The sequence below is a fragment of the Pelmatolapia mariae genome, linkage group LG18 (genome assembly GCF_036321145.2).
Source record: "Pelmatolapia mariae isolate MD_Pm_ZW linkage group LG18, Pm_UMD_F_2, whole genome shotgun sequence".
Classification (NCBI taxonomy): Eukaryota; Metazoa; Chordata; class Actinopteri; order Cichliformes; family Cichlidae; genus Pelmatolapia; species Pelmatolapia mariae.
In genome coordinates, this window is record NC_086243.1 from 29,481,381 (window position 1) to 29,501,648 (window position 20,268).

The 20,268-nt window shown below is 41.7% G+C and overlaps 1 protein-coding gene across 4 annotated transcripts in view; it reads right to left on the reverse strand.

Moving 5' to 3' along the window:
* The window catches only part of LOC134617671 (nuclear receptor coactivator 2-like), a 59,090-nt gene that overhangs the window by 20,003 nt on the left and 18,819 nt on the right, over window positions 1-20,268 (reverse strand). For all 4 annotated transcript variants that reach the window (XM_063463015.1, XM_063463016.1, XM_063463013.1 and 1 more), the window contains 2 exons: window positions 3,803-3,913; window positions 3,007-3,179 (listed from right to left, as the gene is read on the reverse strand). In XM_063463015.1, the coding sequence (XP_063319085.1) occupies window positions 3,007-3,179; window positions 3,803-3,894 (265 nt within the window). In that variant the 5' untranslated portion in view covers window positions 3,895-3,913. The remainder of the gene's footprint in view (window positions 1-3,006; window positions 3,180-3,802; window positions 3,914-20,268) is intronic.

Sequence of the window (20,268 nt, forward strand, 5' to 3'; positions counted from 1 at the left end):
AGACAGCTTATGGAAAGCTATGTATTAAATGCAGAATTTCCAAACATCTTGGTGGACAACGGTTGATGATTACACCCTTTTCATTGCTAGTTTACACTCTTTAAAACAAACCCATCCTCTGCACTGGCTTATTTAGCTTAGGAAGCTGAGATTTGAAATAATTAACTGGTTAATTGAGTAACGGACAGGAAATTAAGTGCCAACACAACTGATTGCTTACAGTAAGTCATTACTAAACATAGAGATGGATGTCACCCGCTGGTTAGTGAAATCCCCTTTGTGGAGCCTTAAGCAGAGTGTTTTTTTTGTTTTTTTTTATCACTGGTGTTTTTGCATCTGAGTGAGAAACCAAGGACACGGCACACTCATATGGTAGTGCACGCTCACTACACAAATACTCATCATCTAGAATTTTACCCTGCAGTAAGTGTAAATATGAGCTGTGAGCCAAAGAACATAAACACACACCTTGTCGCCTGACTATCATGAATGGGTACGTACAATGCTATTTTCTCACCTGTTTGTTTCTGTGAGCTTTCCATCAGGTGACATGTTTTTTTGTCTGAATTCATAACTTTTGTGTGAAATCGACCTCAGCAGGTCAAAAAGATGCAGACAATAGTGGCTCTCTGAAGTTGACCAGGCAGCTGTGTGTATTATCTGTTTGTATGTGTGTGTGCTTATTCAGCTGTTGTTTTCAAATGCAAACTGCGCCATGACACATGGACACCGGGTGGCTGACCACAGGAACTAAAAGAGGAGAGGGGACATGAGAAAATGAATGATGAAGCCAGCAAAGATAAGAGATAAAGATATGGGCAAGAGAGAGAAAACTGGAAGTACAGAGATAAGACAGAGGCTGTGTAGGAGCCATGAAAGATACAACAGGTTAACAGAAAGAGTAAAGGAAAGGAAAATATAGAAAATAACAGAAGAATAAAAGAGTGTATAAAACAAGACAAACAAAGAAGAAAGAAGAAAATACAAGGAAGAAAAAAGGGTAAAAAAGAACAAAAATGAAAGGACAAATATTATTGAGAAAGGGTGAAAAGGAAGATAAAAGAATGAGGAAAAAGAGTGGGTAAAACAAGCTCGGGAGGGAAAGAAAAGAGGAGAAAGACGAGGATAAGGAAGGATAAAATTACATCAAGGTTGAAAGAGTGAATAAACAAAAGGGAGAAAAGAAGAGAAGAAAAACATGAAGAAAATGACTGAAAGGAATTAAAGTAGACTGAGGAAGGGTCAAAAAGGAGATAAGGACATAAAAGAATTAAAAAGGAAAGGAAAGGAAAGGAAAGGAAAGGAAAGGAAAGGAAAGGAAAGGAAAGAACCTGGTAGGATGAAGAAATGAGGGAAGAAGTGAGGTGCAATGATGAAAAATGTGGCGTTAAAATGAAATGACACTGTAAAAAGGGGGACTCATGTTTTAAAAGAAGCAACGGGTAAAGACTGAGATGTGGTGAGAAAGCTTGGGAGATAAAGGAAGAGGGCTAAAGGGAAGACGTGCAGGAGCTGAGGAAATCGTGAGACTGTGATGAAGGCAGGTCTGCCCGCTTTCCTCTGAAGACTCACATCATGTTGGTCAGTGTTACATAACAGCCCTGCCTCTGTCTGTCTGTCTCACCATCATCACACACACACATTGTCATTATTGAGTCTGTGTTTACACTCACATTTCCTCTCTCTGCATCGGTCTGTCGAGTCTACTGCAGGTCCTAGAAGATGGGGACTTACACGCAGGACAGAGCCAGAGTTTTTGTTTTTCAAGACTTAGGTGTTAAAGTTATGCTAAAAGACAGTTTTGTGCTGATAGTTGTCATTAGTGTGGTTTCCTTTTGTACAAGTTAAACACATAAGAAGAGCAGAAAGCCATTTCAATAATTACATGTTCAGTTTATGTGCTTGCAGCTTTTAAGTTGTTACAGACTTAATATTATTTATGCTTCTTCACTTCCAATGGCAACGCTTTCCTCCGGCAATTGTTCCATGTTTGTGACTGTGAAAACATGAATAGACTCTCTTTGATTATGAAACTGTCATCTGAGAGTTTGATCTTCTTTGAACTTCCTGCTTTCCTTAGAAGGTGAAATTTTCTCAACTTATCTGGACTCATTAAAATAGATTGCTGAACAGATTCTCTCTTAGGCACTTCCAGGCACTGGTTTTCACCAAAAAGAGTAGTTGTTATTCTTAAAACATTTATTATTACACTTGTATAATACAATTTCTGCTAACATGGTCTTTTTCATAACTGTCTTCATCATATTCTTCTTCAGGGCTTATATCAGTAGTCTCTAAAGTAACTCCTAACAAGTCAGGGAGTTTTTTTGGGGACGTTAGGAGTTCGTTTATTTTATTTTAATGTGTATAAACTTTGAGGTTAACTGTGATTTGGTATTTTTCTTCACAACAGAAACATCTTTTGTTAGAAATTCTCCATCGATTGTAGTGTTGTACTTACTTTGGAGATATCGTGACTTTTTGTAAATTTCTGTAATTGTAAAACTGGTTAACGAACAAAAAGATAAAAACGGAAATGCTGACAAGTCAAAAAACGAGCGTGTGGCTTTGCTTGCCCTTGTTAATGAGCTGTTCATCATGACTCAGCTAGCTATCGGCTTTTCTTGCCTTCAGTCATTAATTATAAATGCTAGCAGGCTGGCTTTAGGGATAAACTGTCTATCTGACAGTGGCACTGCCATCTTGACAACCACTGAATGGAACTGTCACAAGAGGATAGATTCTAATGGCTTTGGTAATGGCCAGACTTTCCCTCCAGCTCCACCAGCAGTTAGTTTTGACTGTTTGACTGTTGTTTGTAATTACGTTGGGGATCCCCTGCCTTTTCGTCTTATTTGTAAATGTATATTTGAGAGGTTTTACGGACAAACACCCTGAACGCTGGCAAATCAAAAACAACTGGGTGTCTTCGGTTTTCCAAGCACAAGCGCCAAAGCACATTTATTAACATTTAGTTATTATTATTACACAAGAGCATATCCTCACCCTGCTCCTTGATCTGCCTGATCTGCTTCACCGTCTCCTTGAGGATGGCACATTTGTCCGGCTTGACGTTAAGGTCGTCCATGTCGTTGATGTTGGCAAAGATCAGCTCTGCCAGTTCCTCGATGTACTTGTTCTCCTGCTCCCGGTTTCTCCTCTCAGTGCTCCTCTTAGGGCTGGAGGATAAGGAGGGAAATGATGACATCATTGAAAGAAATTAATGAAGTCAAAACCACGATAACTGCAACGGTGCTGCGCTGTATGATAATATAGCTGTGATATAACAGCTGAGGACTTTGCTGCACCGTGCAGTAATCTTACATTGAGTTGCCAAAAATGTTTCTACATATCTGAGAGTTACTCGCGTGCTCTCCATACTGACTACTTCTCTTTTGGGAGACAAAGAGACACTTAGTAAAATTAAGTTCGCAACCTCCGACGCAACATCAACGTGTCCTCATTATAGCCTTAGCGCACAGTCTGCAGCGTACCATCAAACAACAGTTCATTCAGTCAACTTGGTGTATACAAAGATGCTGCAGCAGCATTTTTCTATAGTGACCCACATTAATCACTCCCTTTTCTTCTTAATGAGCCATAAACTATCATGCCATTTATAACTACTTACTTATTTATTTAATAATGTGACAAAAATCTAACCAACCAAAATGAGTAGCTATATAATTAATAATCAAGTGTTCTATAAGGAAGTAATAAGGCTTTAGTTCTGATTAATTGTTATTATCATTTATGTATTACAGTGTATCATGAGGCTGTGTGTGGTGGATAAAGGTTTTACCTGGGCCCCAGGAGGTCTGACTGACAGTCCTTCCTCTTCAGAGAGTCTCCCCCTCTAGGGGGCTCTGGGGTGTCCCCCCTCCCACTACTCATCTTCAGCAGATATCAGCACCTGGAGGCAGAAAAGCAAACCCGTGCAGATTGTAGTTAGAGTTTGGTGTTTAGCGTGCTTTTTGTTACATATAAAATTGGCAAATAATGCGTACATATAGCCCTCTGGAGTGTACAGGTGGATGCTGGGGTTATTGAGGAATTGAAGAAGGATGGGATGAGAATTTAGACCGAGTATGCTCTCCATATGACACGAGGAATGTGAGACACGTTATGAGTGCATGTAGTGGTGCAGATGGAGCTGCCTGCCTGGAGCACTGTGGCTTGAAGGCTTCACTTCATTTAAAATCACCATAAAATAAAACATAAGTTACATGTTTTGGCATAAACAGCAACTATCAAATATAAAGGTACAACAGTATAATAACCACAGACCTGTTTAAGCAATACAAATGTAGATCAGTTACTGGAGCTGCCTGTCATAATATTTACATTCTCACAGCAAGAGTACAAGCCTGAAAAACTATAGAGTCTTTTGGACATTTATGTGTTCATGATTTCAAACGTATCCAAAGTGTTTACAGTAAATCTCAATAAACAAAGACATAACCTCGATGCGCCAGATTGAAGCAGCACAAGTGCAGCTGAGCACCGTGGACACTAAATCCTTAAAAACTGATGGTGAAGAGTGCTCGTCTCACTCCTTGATGAATTTCACTTCATTATTTATAGGCAAAAGTTAATGCGCTAAAGATGTACACACACTGCATTTTGTATAATGAGGGAGTGCGCTCGTGACTCCCGAACACAATGTGCTATTGTAAAGTGCCCGCAGGCAATGTGGGAGGCCCAGTGGGAATACAGTAGGTGTCAATAATTACTTCAGTTAGAAACAGCTAATTCATGTAGGCATTAACACTGTTCTTACATGAACATTTATGGTGTTTGAGTCAAAGGCATTCAGTAGCAGTCATAATGACGACAGCCAAGTTGTTTAAAGAATATTTTTGCCATCTTGAAAGAATTGGGTAAGACCGAAAAGAAGAAAAGTATAGACAGGTGGAAAGGCATTTAAATTAAACACTTCTTGGCAGGGAAAGTTACACCATATGGTCACCTCATGTGGCTAGACCTACAAAACACTGCTTACAAAACCCTTGTTGGTCTAACATGGTCAACTCTCTGATTTCTCCCTCAGTTTTACTTTAAATTACTCAAATTGCAGATGTGTGTTATGGTAGCTATCTGGCGCTTAGTTCTGTTTTTCAAGAAACAGTTAAAAATTGCTTCAGGTTCAGGCCTTTCAAAGGATTGGTGTGTCCTTTTTTGTTAATATAACACAGGTTTGGAGTTGAGGTAATAAAAAGGACATACTGATTACAAATTGACAGAATAGATGTGACAAACATCTGTTATCTTTAACAATCATTTGCAGATGAGACAGACTCCAACAGTTACAAGCAGGAGCAGGGGCAGTGTCTGTTAGGACAGTCGGGCTTTAAGGCCTTTCAACGGGCCAGCCCATCACCTGACTATTACATAACAGGCCGTCAGTGGGGCTGATACTGTGCAGATAAAGGCAGGATAGAGGGATAAAGGAAAGAAAAACAACAGGGAGGGAGATGGAGAGTAAAGAGAGACAAAAAGAAAGAAACCTATAAGGGAAGAAATAAATAAGGGCCTGCAGAAACATTTTCTCACACAGTCTTCAAGCTGGCAAGTGTAAGTGTTGCAAAATAATACAAGTGGAAATGGATGGGGTAACAGGAGGAAGAAAATAGAAGGAGGAGCATCTGCTGTTCTGAATTAGCAGGCTTGAGGAAGGAGGAAAATATATCCCTATTACACCAAGAAAGCAGAAAATTATCAATAATGTGATTTTAAAAAAAAAGTAATTTTTTTTAAAAAAAAACCCAGCCAAAGACACCACTTTTTGCCAAGTGGTGTCTTTGGCTGTGGATGTGGTGATAGTTCCCACAATGCAAAGAGAGCCCTTGTTAATGAGCTGTTATCATCGTGATTCAGCTAGCTATCACCTTTTCTTGCCATCAGGCAATTTTTAGAAAAGCTAGCAGGCTGGCTTTAGGAATAAAATGCCTGTCTGACAGTGGCACTGCCATCTTGACAACCACTGAATGAATTTGTCTCAAAAGGATTGATTATAATGACTTTGTTTATGGCCAGACTTTCCCTCCAGCTACACCAGCAGTTCCTTCGGACCGTTCAACTGCTGTTTTGTAATTACTTTGTAATTACTCTTCCATCTACTACTACCAACATGCATATGCAACTACATATAGCATTGTACCTGCTAAATATCAGTGTGCTAGCACTGTGACCATGCGACTGTCCTGTTATTAGGCTACAAGCACCACCAGAGCTGTGGATCCTTAGCCGTCCTATGATTTGTATAAATGTGGAGGAAGAAACACACATGTACGCCAAAAAGTTATTAAAAATAGAACGACATTAGTGTCCCTACTGTAGTTTACATGATGACACTTAATGGCGGATGATGGTTGCTGACTGATCACTAGAATATAGTCATTCATAAAAGAGCAAGTTTACGTGAAATACAGAAGATTTCAGCAGTGATGAGGGTCATGGTGAGAGACAAACATCTCTGTCCACTTGGCCACCGTAATTACCCTTTCTAATGCCTTCCCATACACAGGCATTAGACTGAGAACATGCGTCATGTCTGGTAGCCAGTAAGTTAAAAATATAACTTAGACTACTGTGTTAAATGTTGCTTTTTTGGTCAGGCCAACCATGAGAAAGCAAAGAGTCTAACAAACAAAACAGGAATTTGAAATTTTGTGCTGCCTTCCGAGTCAAAGCAGCTTTTTGATATCTTTTCTGAACATGAAGCAGTTCAAAGAAAATCTATTACCCATTTTGGCTCCTGCTGACTTACATCATTAAATTAATGAATTGGGGGTCAAGTACTTTTTTTTTTTTTTGCTTTCGTTGCATCTGTTGTTTGATGGAAGATAGTTTATTTGCTCTCTATAGTATCAATGGCATCTTTGCTCCCTTTTCAGTGTTATAGGTCTTCATTTTCAACTCACTTTCATTTATATAAAGCCAAATCACAATAGTCACCTTAAAAAACCCAACAATCAGATCACCCCCTATTAGCCAGCACTTGGCGACAGTGGGAGGGGGAAGGAAGAACTCCCTTTTAACAGGATGAACCTGCAGCAGAACCAGGCGCTGGGAGTGGCAGACATCTGCCATGACCAGATGGAACCAGAGATTAATAATACCTGATGAATAAATACTCTGTGGTTTATAAACTCAGAGTGAAAAAAGGTGAGTGAAGAAGAAACACACAGTGCATCATGGGAAGCCCCCAGCAGCCCAGGCCTATTGCAGAAAACCTAAGGGAAAAAAAAGAAGAAGAGGTAAGTGAGAGGTAAGTGACGGAAGTGACGGACAAGGTAAGCGACTCATGTTGTAACTGACGTCAGACGCCGGAGATTTTGGCGGAAAATTAAGCAAATGGTAGTTTAGATTTGTACAAATTCCTTTAAGCTTCAGTATTACCAAATACACTTATCAATTGTCTTATAACTAACAATATTTGTCTTAATAATCTCCAACACCCTGGAGAACAACGGGGAGAGTTTAGAGGCTCTCCAAGATTACATTGATCAGTGCTTTCAGGATCTCGTGATGAAGAAGGCCCAGAGTGCATCTTCCCCGGCCAAATCTGAGACGCCATCGTCGAAAAGACTTCGCCCGGCAGATTCCCCCGGCACAACATCGCCAGCCGGCAAAGATATTGCCGACATACTGGAGTCAATCGACAAGCGATTGTCCAGCTTCGACGCAAGGCTGTCCTTGGTGGAGATTCTTCACCGGGAATTTAAATGCTTGCGAGAATCCCTGGAGTTCAGCCAGCAGCAGGTGGAAACGCTCGCTGCTGAAAATGCCACGCTAAGGGAGTCGGTGAAATGTCTCACAGAAAATGTTACCCAGCTCAATAGAGAAAATAAAAAAATAAAAGAAACAGTTATTGATCTACAAGCTCGTAGCATGCGTGATAACCTGGTATTTTCTGGTATTCCAGAAGCCGCTGGAGAGGACGCGGAGGCCACGGTAAAAAGCTTCATCAAAAACCACCTGAAGCTGCCGGAGGACACGGTGAAGAACATCGTCTTCGATAGGGTGCATCGCCTCGGCCCCATTCGGGCTACGGCCGGGAGACCACGTCCTATCGTGGCCAAATTCGGCCACTTCAAACAAAAGGAACATGTGAAAAGCCGCGGCAGGGAATTAAAAGGAACGGACTTCAGCGTGAACGACCAGTTCCCCAAAGAGATCCTGGAACGACGCAGGGTCCTCTTCCCAATCCGACGTGGCTTCATCCAGAAGGGCTCCCGCGCTGTCATCGCTGTGGACCGGCTGTACGTGGACGGACAGCTCCACCGCGACCCCGACATCACTCCGTGGCTGTATTAACTTCACACCAGATAAGAATCCGCTACACCCTTTCCCCATCCACTCACACTAACTTGCATTAACATCTGTTTAACTTACCAGTATCAAATCGCATCTTAGGTGTGATATCATAGCAGTATTAACACCATCACTCTCCGTCAATGGTTTGATTAGAATGTTTCCGGTTTTTCTTTTTTTTTTTTTTTCTCTCTTCTTGTTTTTTCTTCTCTCCTTTTCCCCTCTTGTTTTTATGCTGCTCACCCTTGTCCTTGGTTTCTTTCTTTTTTCTTTCTTTCACTGCTTCGATCACCTGCTTCCACACTCATCCACAAACAACATCCTTTATTTCGACACATACGCACAGCACGATCACGCACAGTCATGCGCTCAACGGCAGCACATTTACATCACTCAGACAGCGCACACAGTTGTATAGGATACACACATTTAAGCCAAGCGTACTCATCTTAGTAAATATGCAAACACATAGTCAGACTCAGGGAGCATCTCGCCACACACTTTTTCTCTCTCTCCCTCTCTTTATTTATGAACAAGTGATGTATTCTCTCCACCTGTCTAAGCGACACACACAGCATACACCCCTAGTTATACACAGACATCTATGGGTGCACTGAGATTCGTTACATGGAATGTAAATGGAGCTGGCTCCAGAGAAAAGAGGTTAAAAATATTTAACCAACTCAAAAAACTACAGGCAGATGTTGTCCTTTTACAAGAGACCCACAGACCTCTTAGAGGTTCGAATGAACTTAAAACACCTGAGTTTCCTAATGTGTTCTCAGCTTGTTATAATTCTAGACAAAGGGGAGTAGCAATTTTAATACATAAAAATATTAATTTCACAGTACTCGATACAGTTATAGATTCAGAGGGCAGATTCTTAATCATTAAACTATCTATACTTGATAAAAAGCTATGTATTGTAAGTGTATATGGTCCAAATGTTGATGATCCCTCATTCTTTCACAGTTTTTTCAGTGCACTCTCTGAACACTTAGATGGCACACTTGTTCTTGGAGGCGACCTCAACCTTGGACTAAATGAAGAAATGGATAGGCTCAATACAGCAGGAACTCAGCGTAATTGGCAGTCCACAAATATAATCAAACAGTATATGAGCGACTTTGGTCTTTGCGATGCATGGCGCTCCCTTCACCCCACCAGTAAGGAATATACTTTTTTCTCACATGTTCATCACTCCTACTCTCGTCTGGATTATTTTTTGGTCAGCAGCTCACTGCTGAGTGACATTTCAGACACTGAGATTCACCCTATAGCTGTCAGCGATCATGCTCCTGTATCTTTAACACTAATGCACAAGAATAATACTACGCCAAGTAAAAACTGGAGATTTAATACATCACTGCTTAAAGATGAAGACTTTATTAAATATTTTAAAAAAGAGTGGACTTCATATTTAGACTTTAATGACACTCCCGGAACATCAGCTTCTGTTTTATGGGAAGCAGGGAAAGCCGTGATGAGAGGTAAAATAATTTCTTTCTCATCACATAAAAAGAAAAAAGAAAACAAAAATATTCAGGAATTAGAAAAAACCATCAAATCACTAGAAGAAGCCTACGCGTCCCACCAAGATCAGGAAACATTGAACAAAATACGCAAAACAAAACTAGAATTAAATGAGATAATTGATAAAAAAACAAAATTCTTAGTACAAAGACTACGCTTACAAAATTATGAACATAGTAATAAATCCGGTCAATTTCTAGCAAACCAGCTAAAAATAAATAAAGAAAAAACAACTATATGTGCTGTTCAAGATTCATCTGGGAACACAATATATGAACCGAAACAAATAAACAACATTTTCAGGGATTTCTATAAAACGTTGTATTCACCACAAATAAACCCATCTAAAAAGGAAATTGATCAGTTTTTAGACAACATAACTCTCCCAAAATTATTAGACACTCAAGCAATGGCACTGGATTCGCCACTGACGCCAGGTGAACTCCAGGAAGCCCTGATAAATATGCCCAATAATAAGGCTCCAGGTCCAGACGGCTTTCCTGCAGAATTCTACAAAGAATTCTGGACGATTCTAGCACCAGTTTTTTACAGAACGTTGTTGGAAATCAAAGAAAATGGCAGACTTCCACCAAATATGAATTCTGCAAACATTAATCTCCTGCTAAAACCAGGCAAAGACCCTGTATATCCCTCAAGCTATCGTCCAATATCCCTTATAAATGTAGACCTTAAAATAATTTGCAAAGCTCTCTCAAAGAGACTAGAGAAAATAACCCCCCTCTTAATTCATCCTGACCAAACTGGTTTCATAAAAGGTAGGCACTCATCAACAAATACACGTAGATTACTTAATTTGATAGACTACTCATACAGTAAAAACCTTGAAACTACAATATTTTCTCTAGATGCAGAAAAAGCGTTTGACAGAGTTAACTGGAAATTTCTATTTGCAACTTTACACAAATTTGGTTTTGGATCTTCTTTCATCAACTGGTTAAAAATATTATATAATTCCCCAACAGCTTGTGTCAGAACAAATGACCAGACATCCTCCAGCTTCTGTCTCCTGAGGGGCACCAGGCAGGGATGCCCACTCTCCCCTTCACTGTTTGCAATTTTTATCGAACCACTAGCAGCAGCAATTAGACAGAATTCAGTAATTAAGGGCATAAAATGCAAGAACGTGGAACATAAAATCAGCCTTTATGCGGATGATGTGTTACTCTTTCTCCAAAATTCACAAACCAATATCTCTGGGGTGATTGAACTGATAAACTCTTTTGCAAGAATATCAGATTACTCAATTAACTGGTCAAAATCTACAGTCCTTCCGATTAATTGCTCCTTCCATAATTCCTCTTCTACTCCACTGCAATCGGGAAATATAAAATATTTAGGTATTAATGTTTCTCCCAAGCTTGCAGATCTAACTAAATTAAACCATATCCCACTTTTAAAGAAAGTAGAAGGTGATCTGGCTAGGTGGAAATGTCTACCCATATCACTCATGGGAAGGGTTGCCGCTATAAAAATGATGGTATTACCAAAAATAAATTATTTATTCTCAATGATCCCAACTAAACCGCCGCAAGATTGGTTCAGATCTCTAGATTCATATATGTCCAAATTCCTTTGGAAAAATAAGCCCCCACGTATAAGCTTAAAAACACTACAAAAGACCAAGGATAAAGGAGGATTAGAACTACCTAACTTTCAGCACTACTTCTTGGCCAACAGGCTTCAGTTTATCTCAGGATGGCAAAAACATACCCTCTTAGATGAACCTTGGCTAGATGTAGAACAAGCACTTTGCAATAATCTAGAGATTTCAGATCTACCGTTTATCAGCTCAAACATCCAACGACATGAATGCTTCAAAAGCGTCAACATCAGCTCCTCTCTGACAGCGTGGTGGGAGTTTCTGAAGTTGACAGAGTCTCCATTAATCCCATGCAAACGTACACCTATCTGGAACAACCCTGACATATTACAAAACAATAATATGATAAACTTTTCAGATTGGAGTAGTAAAGGAATCAAATATTTAGAACATATACTAGAAGGAACAGAATTTATTTCATTTGACAGACTAGTTACACAATATGGGATCAACAAGAAAAGATTTTTAGAATATCAACAAATTAAATCCATAGTAAAAAAGAGATTTAAACCGGGTCAAGTTGAACTACAAACACCACCAAGTGTGGTTCAATTTCTTACTCTTAAAACCCCCAAATTACTATCCAAAATATACAGAATGCTTTCTAAAACAGATGAATCAATATCACTTCCTATTGCAAAATGGGAAGCGGATTTATCAGTTAACTTAGACCAAAACTTCTGGTCTCAGATTTGCTTAAAAACCTTTCATTTAATTAGAAATCCCAGTCTTCAATTAATTCAATACAAAATACTACATAGAGTGCACTATACAGGTCATCGGATGTTCAAGATGGGCTTTACGTCTACCAACAACTGCTCACACTGCCAAACCAATTCACCGGACAATTATATCCACGCTCTTTGGTTCTGTCCACCAGTTCAGAAGTTTTGGCGTGAGATATGTGAAGACTTATCAAAGTGTCTGAAATGTAACATTCCAACTTCTCCTTTAGTATGTTTGTTGGGCAGCTTAGATAATGTCACTACGGAAAAGAATATAGCCCATATGGTTTTCACTGCCCTATGCATAGCCAAGAAAACAGTCCTCATGAACTGGAAAAATAAAAATAATCTTAATTCTAACCAATATAGAAATTATCTATTAGATTACATTAGTCTTGATACAGCCTCTGCCACCACATCAGATCAATTGCTCTGGGCTCCTTTGATCAGCTCCATCACCTAGTGGGGGTGGGGGGCCATAGTTTGGTCCCACCTTCACTGTTGTGATTGGTGTGGGGGTAGGGACAGGCTTAGGGCGTCGGGGGGTTCCCCAGGAGCATCTTCCTTGGGGGGCTCAACCCGGGGTAGCGGTCATGGCCAATTAGGGGCTCTGTTGGCTCTTAGGTGACGGTTTCCTCGTGGCTGCGTGCAGCGGGGCTAGGGGAGGGTCTGTGCTGACGGACGTGGGTTACTGACCTGGTAGCCTGGCTGCCCCTGGGTGGGTCCGGGATGGGCGTGAGGTTCTGGGGGCGCTCCGTCTCTGGGCTGGGGCCCTGGCCGGGCCTCAGGGGCTTGGGTCCTGGTTGGTGTGTTGCCGAGGTTGTGGGCGGGTGGGTGTATGGGGGCCCGGCCCTGGCGCGGGGTGCCGCCGGTGCATCGAGCCACCTGGGGGGCTCTTCAACTGGTGGGGGAGGTTGTCACATCTTGCAGGAGCTTTCCTCTCTTCAGGAACTCTCTCTGCAGGAGGGGGAGATACAGGAGTGGTGGAGGAAGATCTCAGCCTGGGCGTCTATTGTCTTGTGTAGTCTGGAAGATGAGTGGATGATGGGGGTGGGTGCAGTTTTCTCTGTGGTGGGGTCAGGTGAATTGTCCCGGGCTCTGTGGGGCCGGGGGGCGCTGCTGCACTGGGCCCCGGTCCGGATGGGCCTGGGCCCCCTTTCCCTGGCGGGTTGCACAGCATGGGGGTGCCTACTGGGGTCAGCGGGGGAGCTGGCCCCAGGGAGGGGTCACTTGCCCCTCCCTTCCTTCCCTCCCCATCTCCAGCGGCCTCCCTCTTCCCGCTCCACCACAATCACCCACACATGCAGGGCCTTGGGGTAGGGGTGTGTCACCAGGGTGCAGAGGAGACATCCCCCCCCTCTGTCCCCTTCTGGCTGCCTCTGCCTCAATTTTATCCCACAACTTAGACATTCACATTACTCACACTCTCATTACACATACATATAGGATCTTGGAGGTGGGCACGCTACACGGATTCCAAACTACCATCAGGGTGTACACCTCACCCCTGGCGTCGTTGCCCACCTCTCAATTTTAAATACATGTAGACATTGAGGGCTAGCAGGAGGGGCTATATGCTTACCTGCTGCTCTGGCAGGTGGCTCCATGCCCTCCTGGGTTTTAAATGCACCTTAGAACACACATACATCAACAGTACATATGAGCGGGTGGAGGGAGGTTTGGAGTCTTCCTACACCCCCGTTCTCTGCGGCCTGCTGGAGCAGGGGGGCTAGGAGGAGGAGTTGGCCGTCCGACTGGGGTCTGGTGTATGGGGCCTCCCTGCTGCTGCGGAGTCGGGGCGGTCTGCTTCTCCCCACCGCAGGGAAAAGGGTTACACCACCTGAGTCTGGGTGCAGTTTCCCCCTCCAGGGGCAAGGGTACCTAGACTCGGGGCTTAGAGTACGCTTGGGGAGTGTGATTGTGTGTACAGCGTCTCTCTATGTCTGTCTCCACGTTGGGTGAGTGTTGAGCAATTGTATATGAGAGCATGAGGGTGGGAATAGATGTTTGTATCTGTGTGTGCCTGTTTGTCTGTGTCTATATGTCAGGTTGGGTATCAGACGCCACCTCTCTGAGGACATCTCAGGCCCTCCAAGGTTTGGAGGCCCATCTCCCCCCACCACTTCCCCTGCCGGTGGCGGACGCCCTCAGACATCGGTGCGTTGGTGGTTCTCTGTCTCCGGGGGTGGGCGCCCAGGTACCCACCGGCTCACTCCTTGGTGGCTGCTTATTGGGGCCTGGAGCCTGGGGCTCGCTCGGGCCACTTTGGGGATGGGGTGCCCTCGGCCTCACGGCCCGGGGCTCGGCCACTCAGGCACAGCTGGCTGCCGGCGGAGCTCACGGGCACGTCACTGCAACCCCCCCTGGCTTCTGCTCCGCGGCTGCTGAGTGACCCCTCATCTGGGACTCTCCTCAGCTCTTTCTGGGATAGTGGCGCGGCTGCCCCTCTGTTGGTCTTCCTTGGTCTCTTGTGTTCTGGGGGCCTCTGGATGTCTGGAGTCTTGATCTCCTCCATACCTGCTTCATGCCCTGGAGGTCGGGGCAGTGGCCCCCCACACCCTCTAGCAGATCATTACATGAAGGAACCTTTTAAAAACAAGCGCGTTCATGCTCACAGGTGTACACACGGGTGATCACACACACAAATTACACCCTTTTTGGCTCCTACCTCAAAGCACACTGTGCGCTGTCGATCTCACGTGCTGCACAATAATGTTTAATATTTACTGTCATATTCTCATATATCATTGTGATCTTGTTTATTACTCTCGTTTTCTTCTGCTTGCTTTCTTTTTTCTTTCTCAACAGGTGATCCAGGTGATCGATATATGTATTTTTTTGTCTGCTTATTCTGTTGGTTTTTGTTTTTTGCCCTTTTTCCCCGTCCCTCTTCTCAGGTTTTTTTCTTTCCCTCTTTCTTTCTCCACATTCTCTCCTCCAGTCAAGTCTGTCCCGTATTCAGCAAGTGAAAATAAAATAAACAATAAAAACTTGAATCAAATGGACCATTACGGCAAGGCTGGGATGGTCCATTTGGTAAAGTAAATCCGTTGGGCATCTTTCTTCGCCTTTAGACAATAATTCTGATGGCAAAAGAACCAAACGGGACAGGTTAAAAAAAAAAAAAAAAAAAAAAAAAAAAAAAAAAAACCTAAGGGAAGATTCCAGGTGACGTGATCCAGCCCTAACTACAAAAAGGATAGTTTTAAGTCTAATCTTAAAAGAAGTCAGGGTGAGGCTGGTTCCACAGAAGAGTGGCCCAAAAGCTGAAGGTTCTGCCTCCCACTTTACTTTTAAATATCCCACAAGTAAGCCAACAGTCGTAGAACAAAGTGCCCTATTGGGATGGTGCGGTAACATGAGGTCTTGGGGCCTAAAAATTCAAGACCTTGTATGTGAGGAGAATGATTTTACGTTTTAAATTTGACTCTAGATTTAACACAGAGCCAGTGTAGAGGAGCTCATATGGGAAAAACTTTATATTTTCTAGTTCCTGTCAGTACTCAGCAGCTGATTTAAAGTTAGCTTTGCAAACATACTTTGCTAACACAAATTGATGCCAAGTTGATCAACTCTCGTGTGGCATATGCAAATGAACAGAAAGTCATTTGACAATACCCACTTCTTTCCTAATAGTGTAATCAGCATCCTAATAAACAAGGAAATTACAATGTGTGAGTTAATTACCTGATTGTCAATCATTGCTGGAGATATTTAAACTTGAACATCAAGTACCAAAACTAACCTTCCACCCTCGAGCTGTGCAAGACATCCATTTACTTGGATTAAGTAGGAAAAAAAGGAAACACCTCTCTAAAAGTTAATTAAACAAAGGTTAGCGACGTCAAGTGTGATGTTAGTTTCAAAACAAAGAGTCTTATTATGTTCAGCAGACGGTGAAGTTAACGTCGTCATCACGAGAGTCCAGCACGTTAACCTCAAAAGTTGATGAAAGCCTCGCTTAAAGATTCAGTCAATCAGAGAAAGGCACACACACACACACACACACACACACACACACACACACACACACACACACACACACACACAAAGTCACTTTACTCCTCACAATCAGTTTCACTAAAATACTTCAATCAATGTCTGAAGTACATACACATGTCCAAATCCACAAGAACATCCATATGAAGAGACATGTGGCATAGAAACACAGAAAGACACGCACACACAAACACACACATGTGCACACAATGAATTAACACTAATGTAGCCTGCGACAAAAGCCTTTACCCCGCTCAGCCCGATACTAATGCAATCAGAGGAGCCAAGAGCTTCACAAAGTGAAGCCATTTAAAAACAATTTGAGAAGCAGAGAAGAGCCAGGGCCAGAGGGTCAAACCAGCCATTAAGAAATTAAAGCTGAGGATTGATCACTGCCTGCTTAAGTGGACCCTGTCTCCAGTAGAAACCACGGCTCCTCAGTTTCTTTGTTTTCAGTTTGTGGGGATGGGGGTTACAGAGGTGAGTGCAGGGTGAGGCTTTCACTTATGTGTTTTTGTTGTTTACTTCCCTTACTTATTTTTACAGAAGAGGAAACGAACACATCTGTAGTCTCTCTTTAGTTTGAACAAAACACTGGGTTTAAATCTCTATGTCTGCAATCAGATGAGTGGATCAGGGGCATTATCATTTAGTTAATACAAACTACCTTTACGGCCTTCAGCTTTCCAGGAATTTCCCCATAATTCCCACTGTGCAACAGAGGTATAGAGCATGTAGGTGTTGGATTGCAACCACATGGAAATCAGGTGGGAAGAAAAAAAGATGAGAGATAGCACACCCGACTTCCATTTAGAAGTAAACAAAAGTAGCACACTGGGTAAATGGAAAATGGAAAATCTGTTACTACTGTAAATTAGAGATAATTACAAGACCTGTTGTTCAGCAGGGAATGGCTGGGAAGTCAGGAGGATGGCACAATCACCATATGCATGACAGACCTACTCTGACCAAATGATAGTTGTCATGGAAGTAAAACGCACTATGGATTGTTATTAAGGTAATGAGTCATCCCCAGGCTTTAGTGTGCAGACTAATTGAGGTTTTCAGCGTGTAACAAAAAAAAGAAAAAATGACAACGACCACGCAGTCTTATGCAATGACTGACAGCACAAAATTAAAGCTAATGTGGTTTTTTGTTTGTTTTTTTGCAGGAATAGTGGAAAACCTCCATGTTTATTCTTAATGTCCTAATACATTTACTGTGCAAATGTCACGAGTTTTTATCCCCAGAAATTAATTGAGTCCGTCAGTTAATGTTACGCACAATTCAGCTCGCCGTGGGTGGCTGCTCTATTGAAGCTCCTCCTGGAGATCTTTGCATTTTGTGAAAAGGTTTTACATCTTACTATAATGATCATAAAGTATGCATGCCTGTTTCCCGACTCCTCCCAGACACATTAATCCATCTGGATTCGATTCATTTCATGTATAAACTGCCAAAACACAACAAGAGTCACCTCAAGGATGAATAATTAACATATATGTGTGTAATTTCATACATTTGCGAAGCATATAAGCATGGTAGGTAGTACTATTAGTAGTTATTATACTCTCTCTTATAGTACACCTTCAAAAGGGTTGGTAACAAAGGATAATATTTAAGACTTTTGACAAACTTTTGACCCTGAATCCTCCCTTAGTTACGCTGCAGTAGGTCTAGGGTGCTGGGGGCTTCCCATGATGGACCGAGTGTTTCTTTTTAACTCACTATGTGTTTATTCACCACTCTGCATTTAATCATTAGTTATTATTCATCTCTGGCTCTCTTCCACAGCGTGTCTTCATCCTGTCTTCCTCCCTTCACCCCAACTAGTTGCAGCACATGGCCACCTGTCCCTGAGCCTGGTTCTGCCGGAGGTTTCTTCCTGTTAAAAGGGAGTTTTTCCTTCCCACTGTCACCAAAGTGCTTGCTTAAAGGAGTCAAATGATTGTTGGGGTTTTCTCTGTTTTCTCTGTATTATTGTAGGGTCTTTACCTCACAATATAAAAATGCCTTGAGCCAATGTCGTTCTGATTTGGTGTTACATAAAACTGAATTGAATTTACTTTTTATTCCTTGCAGGTCAATATTACATTTTATTTTCAAACCTCTAGAAATGAAAAAAATAAAACCGAATAATTATTTTTATGAATGCAAACTGTGAAGAGGAGTCACAGCTACAAATGCAGTATAGTCCACTATAATAGAAGACTAGTACTTCAGTGCCTTGTTTCCCTACTACTTCTAGTGCAAAAACAAAGAACTAAATGATAAAAATCAGGATCAATTTAGCACTCAGACACCAGTGGGCTTGACAGAGGTAATTGGTAGTAAGGACCCTCCTCCCTTTGGTGTCTGTAAGCTGTTAAGGCTGCTGTCTAAAAGCCAGAAAACCCACAAACATAAAGTAGATTTAATACCCTGCTGTAGCTGGATTAAGAACACTAGCTTCTCCCACACTGAAAGGCCTGCGACATATGCACAGTGAGCGTGTTCGTGTATGTGGCTCTGTATGTGTTGGCGTGTCCACGTCAACAAGTCCAATCTCTTTATGTACATCTCGGCTGTTTGGTGCCACGGTGATGCTGCTCTGAGCAGGTGGCTTTATGGTTGGCTCTTCACCGGTTACTGGTGACAATTTGTATTGTGCATATCTAGCTTTATTTCTCTGAGTAGGTACAATATTTGCTTTCAATAACTATTTAGTCATTTCAAGTAACCACTACCTTAAATTACCAAATAGCTTTTGATTTACTAGACAAAGGCGCCACAAAGAGAAAGACAGCAGTGGATGAACTGGTACGGCTGCTTTCTTTTTTGACGCCTGAGGCTCGTTGGAGCCGAGTCAGCAAATATTCAAACAATATTAGACTTTCCAGTAGGCTGTTTAACTGAGCTAACACAAATCAGCACTAACACCAGTTACCAGTTAGACTATACATATGTGCCAAAAAGGATAGATTCTACAACACGGCTTAAGCATGACAACACACAGGTGCTCTCCTGAGCTTTGCAGATGCACACATACTGCTGTCACTTAGGGAAATGGCCATGATACATGGAATAACCGGTTATGTGGGCTATTCTTGTTCATGTTTGTTCTTTTGTTGGTCATTAGCTTTGTTGCAGTGTAGACTGAAGTCATAATATACACAAATGTCTCTGTAGTGTAATGAAACTAAATGTCAAAAAACTATATAAACTGTCCATCTTTCTTGCTTGTTGCACCTTTGTGTGTTAAACTCTGTTGTCATTCCTTTTCTTGCTCCACTAACCTCTCAAAAAAGAAGCATTTGAGAGCATAAGACCATATGAAAAAAAACCATAATGTGTGTCAACAAATTAAAAGAAAACAAACCTAATTAGATTGATGTTAAATTTCAGTCAAGTAATGATTAATGATTAAACAAACTCTGTTTTGTTTGTTTCCTCAACATAAATCATATTCAGCAAATTTAGTTTAACTGCATGTTTTTCCCCTGTGCTCCACCTGCTGCTGTTTACAGTTTGAGAGCCAGTGATGTAGCCAGAAATCTACAGAATCACACACCAACGTGGAATCATAAATCTGCCACACACAGGATATCACCTGGTAGCAAGAAATCCTCTCTGCTCTAGATACACATTTCTTCTGCTTCTACTAATTTACTTCCCATATCTGGGATATAGTGATAACAATACAGTGTAAATGGTCAGTTCTCTATATGTGACATATGTATATTTGATACAGATGTCACACTAAGCCTTATTTAAGATGAGCTTTTTTATTTCCTGCTTATATCAAGCCTTTCAGCTTAATTGGATTGTCCATAGCATAGCTAACATTACGACACACATGGATATAGCTAAAGAGCTGTTCAAACAATTTAGGTCATAATACTATCCTACACCTCAATCAACATCCTGTTGGAAGACCAAATCTAAATCATCCAACAGCATCGTCTTCACAGCTCTAACAAGTCAGTAAATCTTTCGTTTAATTCAATAAATATGATAGTTTGTTGGTATAGCTTTAGGAAGCTAATTGACCTCTTGCAAAATATTTCCTCATGAAAGGGAACAAGAAATTGAAA